Source organism: Palaemon carinicauda, chromosome 21, assembly GCF_036898095.1.
Source record: "Palaemon carinicauda isolate YSFRI2023 chromosome 21, ASM3689809v2, whole genome shotgun sequence".
Lineage (NCBI taxonomy): Eukaryota > Metazoa > Arthropoda > Malacostraca > Decapoda > Palaemonidae > Palaemon > Palaemon carinicauda.
The window spans coordinates 57,567,822-57,572,821 of NC_090745.1; the positions used below are offsets into that span (position 1 = coordinate 57,567,822).

General features: G+C 37.0%; 2 protein-coding genes across 2 annotated transcripts in view; both read right to left on the reverse strand.

The window, feature by feature from the left end:
• LOC137615283 (capping protein inhibiting regulator of actin dynamics-like) overlaps positions 1-5,000 on the reverse strand; it is a 542,330-nt gene that overhangs the window by 255,078 nt on the left and 282,252 nt on the right.
• On the reverse strand, positions 2,912-3,637 carry LOC137614916 (tigger transposable element-derived protein 1-like). The gene has a single exon (XM_068344569.1). The coding sequence runs from the start codon at positions 3,635-3,637 to the stop codon at positions 2,912-2,914; it is 726 nt and encodes a 241-aa protein (XP_068200670.1).

Consider the following 5,000-nt stretch of genomic DNA (forward strand, 5'->3'; position numbering starts at 1 on the left):
AACTTTATACCCCATAATTTTCACCATACACTATTTTAGCTAGATCTCTATTAAGGGATTCAGCAACTCCAGATCTACATTCAGGAGATGGAACTGATGCAAAGAGAGTAGCATCATCTGCATATGCAATAAGTTTCTAGGCCAAACAACATGTCATGTGTATATAGTATGAAAAGTAATGGGCCAAGAGCAATACCCTGTGGAACACCAGATATCACATTCATATACTTACTATGGTGCCCATCAACAAAAACTCCTTGAGATCTATTACTTGAAACTAGATTTTTTAAATGCTTTCTTAGCAAGGTAATGAACTTTTTACCTTTACGTCATAAATAATAATAATAATAATAATAATAATAATAATAATAATAATAATAATAATAATAATAATAATAATAATATAAAGCAACCATCGTTATCCACAAGACAAATGAACCTGAATATCGGAGTGACTAAAAAAAGTGCGACTTATATCAATGATAATGTCCTCATCAGAATAATTAGTGGTAGGAATTCAGCCACGAGGAAACGTAGAGGAGAGTCCTAGTTCGTCTTTAAAAGGGGCTTAATTATAAATAGGTAACGGGGGAGCAATCGCCTCGGGCCAGGAACTGACCTCTGGCCTAAAGAAGAACGATTCAGTACCGTGGAAATCGGCTTGGCTCTGCTTGTAAAATTCGAAATAAATTCATGCTTTCTCTCTCTCTCTCTCTCTCTCTCTCTCTCTCTCTCTCTCTCTCTTTGTCTGTATCTTTCCTCTGTCTGTACCAACCTGTCTCTTTCTCCATTCATCCTTTATTGTTTCACGTAGGCAGTTGATTCTAAAATACCGAAGAGCAAAACCTCGAAGAATAGCCTACACCACATTCAAAGAGCCTTTTCCCCGCAAAGAAGAGAAGAGAGAGAGAGAGAGAGAGAGAGAGAGAGAGAGAGAAATTATATCATCTACTCTAACTTCAATACAACACCACCTGGAACTGTAACGAATCTGGAGCGGATTTCATCTTTCTGAATATTCTTTTTAATTTGATAGTTTTCAACTTCAGCAGGACGGAAAATGTAAACGAATAAGCACATTTCACCTTTACTTATGTGCGACAATGTCAAAGGATTCCAGTTACGCAAGAAGTCGATGAGTCAGCATTCTATTATTGAGTTCAATTCAAATCATTAATATAAAAAACTAAGGTGGAACGTCAAAACATCATACTAAACTTCAAATATTTGAATATTTGAGGGAGTGTAGCATAAAAACAACAGGTAAGATCTGTATTTATATAACGTATATATAAACATACACATTATATACATATATATATACATATATATATATATATATATATATACATATATATATATATATACATATATATGTAAAACATATACACATATGTATATGTATATATGTAATACACACACATACATATATATATATATATATATACATATATATATAATATATATATAATATATATATTATATATATATATAATACATATATATATAAACACACACACACACACATATATATATATATATATATAGTAATACCTTGAGACACGAGCATAATGTGTTCCAGGACCGAATTCATATGTCAATTTACTTGTAACTCAAATAAATTTTTCTCATATAAGATAATTGAAAAAAAAAAATAATCCGTTCCCACCCTCTTATCAAACACATAAAATCAATGATATAACAATGGAAAAACATATTCTTTTAATTGTTCAAATTCACAACATATTCACTTACCTTTGAGAGAGACTGCAGTGGCTAACGGCAGTGTGTGCAGAGGAGGAAGAGGGAGGAAGGGAAGGAGAGAGACTTGGACAGTACACTTTTGTTATGCTATTTACACTGTTGCTTACACTAATCATTTTGACACTTTAACTTTTAATTTACTTAAATGAAATTAGCATACACCTACACTTAATTTTAAAATAAATTTTAAATCTCATATATCTTATTTTTTATTTTTTTCTACTGTTCCTCACTTGTCTTATCTCTTTTTGCCTTGCTTTCACCTTCACTTGTTGTAGCCAATTTAAAAAAAAAAAGAACCTATCCAAGAAGGTCTGTTTCTGTCTCCCTTTCAAGATGTTGCGGAAACGAATTAGACAAGTGCCGTCGTAATAACTGAAGCAAAACCAAAAGGCAATTCATCCGGGTATATCTTTCCTAAAAAATCAAACACATGCTGCCACTTAGCCAACACTTCCTTAATCTCCTTCAAAGAAAAGAGTTCCTCCGGTTCCACCGCCTCCTCGTTACTGAGCTCTTGCAACACCTGCGTATGTTACATCTTCTGGAGCTCGAACAATTCCTCATCGTGAGCTTTTCTTGATGCTCCTAGACAAGGTCATTCATGTCTGCCCCATCTACCTTCAGCCCCATGACCTTTCCGAGAGACATGATCTCTTCCTACACAATGGGTTCAGGATCGAGCTGCGGTGTATCAAACCCTTCAAAGTCCCTTTCAGCTATGGAATCTGGCCACCATTTTTTTACACGCTGAATTTAATGATCTTCGCGTTACACCTTGCCATGCTTCATCAATAATTCTCAAGCTATGAACAATACTGAAGTGGTCCTTCCAAAATCACGAAGAGTGAGATCAGTGTTGTTTGTGATATCAAAACATTTCTTAAACATATACTTCGTGTACAGTTTCTTGAAGTTTGAAATAACCTGCTGGTCCATGGGCTGGAGGAGTGATGTGGTGTTGGGCAGGAGATAGAGTAACTTAACAAACTTGAATTCATCAAAAATGTGCTCTTCAAAACCAGGAGGGTGGCCAAGGAGCATTGTCTAGGATCAAAAGACATTTTAACGGCAGGTTTTTCTCCAACAAATACTTTTTGACTGCCGGACAAAAGCACAGATTAACCCATTCTGTGAAAAAATATCATTAAACCCAAGCCTTGGGATTTGCACGCCACATGGCTTGAAGTTTTTCTTTAAAAATCCTTTGGCTCTTGAAAGCACGTGGGTTCTCTGAGTGGTACACCAGCAGTGGCTTGACCTTACAGTCACCACTGGAATTGGCACACAAGGCTAGAGAAAGTCGATCCTTCATGGGTTTATGGCCGGATAGTTTCTTCTCCTCTGTCGTGATGAATGTCCTCCAGGGCATCTTCCAAAACAGGCCAGTTTCATCGCAATTGAAGACTTGTTGGGGGATGTTTCCTTCTTCAGCAACAAGTGAGGCAAAACGTTCAATGTACTCCTCTGTGGCTTTCATGTCAAAACTTGTAGCTTCCCCATGCCTCACAACTAAGTGGATCTCAGTTTGCTTTTTCAAGTTATCAAACCAGCCACAACTGGCTTTGAAGGTCTCCACTGGCGTCGATGTCTCCCCACTCTCAGCTGCTTCCCTCTCTTTCAAGTTTTCATAGACTGTGCTGGCCTTTTCACAGATGATTGCCTCAGTCATGCTATCTCCTGCCAACTGCTTCTCCTCAATCCACAACAACAGAAGCCTCTTTATCTCGTCATTTACATCATTTCGTAGCTTCAACTGTATGTTTAGGCCTTTTGAAGGCTTCGTGCTCTTAATAGCATCCCTCTGTTTGACGATGGTATATAATGTCGATGTACTCCTCAGATGATGGCGGGCGAGCTCAGACACTCTCATGATTCACGATAATTTCACGTTTCACCTAAAACGTCATCATGCCCTTTTTCTTATCACTGCCCTGGTTTCCACTCGGTTGCTTTGGACCCATGACTATTGAATTAATTATCCAGAAATTATCCTTAAAAAATGTAAATAATGCAAACAGTGCAGGTGATGCTCGGAGATGTGTTCAGACGTCGGAGATCTTGTGAAATGAAACAACGTTGCGGGCCTCGAGAGCAGATCCCACACGGTCGGCAACCTAGCGTCAGCATCTGTAAGTGTGCTCCTATCTTAATGCAAAAATTCGCCCGGCAGCATGCTTGTATCTGAAATTGCTCGTATATTGGGACGCTCGTATCTCAAGGTATTACTGTATATGTATAAATATATGGAGGGATAAGAATGGCAGAAAATTCCTATAAAATGCTATATAATAGTGACATAACAAATGACTTTGCGAAAAGGAATAGTGAAACTCCTGAGCCGGGTCCCAAACATAACAGTCAGGAAGTTCATATGATTGGCCTTGATTTTAGTGCTGCCTTTGACCGTGTTAATCATGAGGCACTTGTTTTCAAACTCAAACAGTCTGTCGTTTCTTAGCATTATTATTGAATTTTTAAATAATAGATCTCAAAGAGTTGTTGTTGATGGGCACAATAGTGAGTATAGGAATGTGATATCTGGTGTTCCACGGGGTAGTGTTCTTGGCCCATTACTTTTCATACTATATAATCATGACATGTGGTTTGGCCAAGAAAACAAGCTTGTTGCATATGCAGATGATGCTACTCTCTTTGCATCAATTCCATCTCATGAATGTAGATCTGCAGAGATCTAGCTAAAATTAGTGCATGGTGAAAATTATGGGATGTGATTGTAAGTAGGTCAAGGACAGTGGCTCTTCAACATCTGCATCTCAGCATTGATAATGTTTCTTTAACTTTGTATGACTTTTAAAATTTTAGGTGTGATTCTCGACAGCAAATTTTCTTTTGAGAAACACGTTAGGTCTATATCTGCTTCAATTGCACAAAAAATTGGTTTACTGAGAAAGTCTTTCAAGATTTTTGGTGATCAATCTATTCTGAAGAAGTGTTTTAATTCTTTCATTCTACCTTGTTTTGAGTATTGTTCTCCTGTCTGGTCTTAAGATGCTGATTCTCATCTTAATTTGTTGGACAGGAACTAACAGTAATAAATGTCTTATTCCAGATCTAGATATTAATCTTTAGCACTGTCGTTCTATTACTGTATTATGCATGTTACATAGGATTTTTCATAATTCTGACCATCCTTTAAATTTAGATCTTCCTGGACAGTTCCATCATGTTCCTAATAATAGGCAAGCAATTGATTCTAATAGTCAGGCCTTCTC

What these genes read in the sequence shown, in the direction of transcription:
- LOC137614916 (XM_068344569.1), bottom strand. Translation starts at nt 3,637, where the DNA reads ATGAGAGTGTCTGAGCTCGCCCGCCATCATCTGAGGAGTACATCGACA.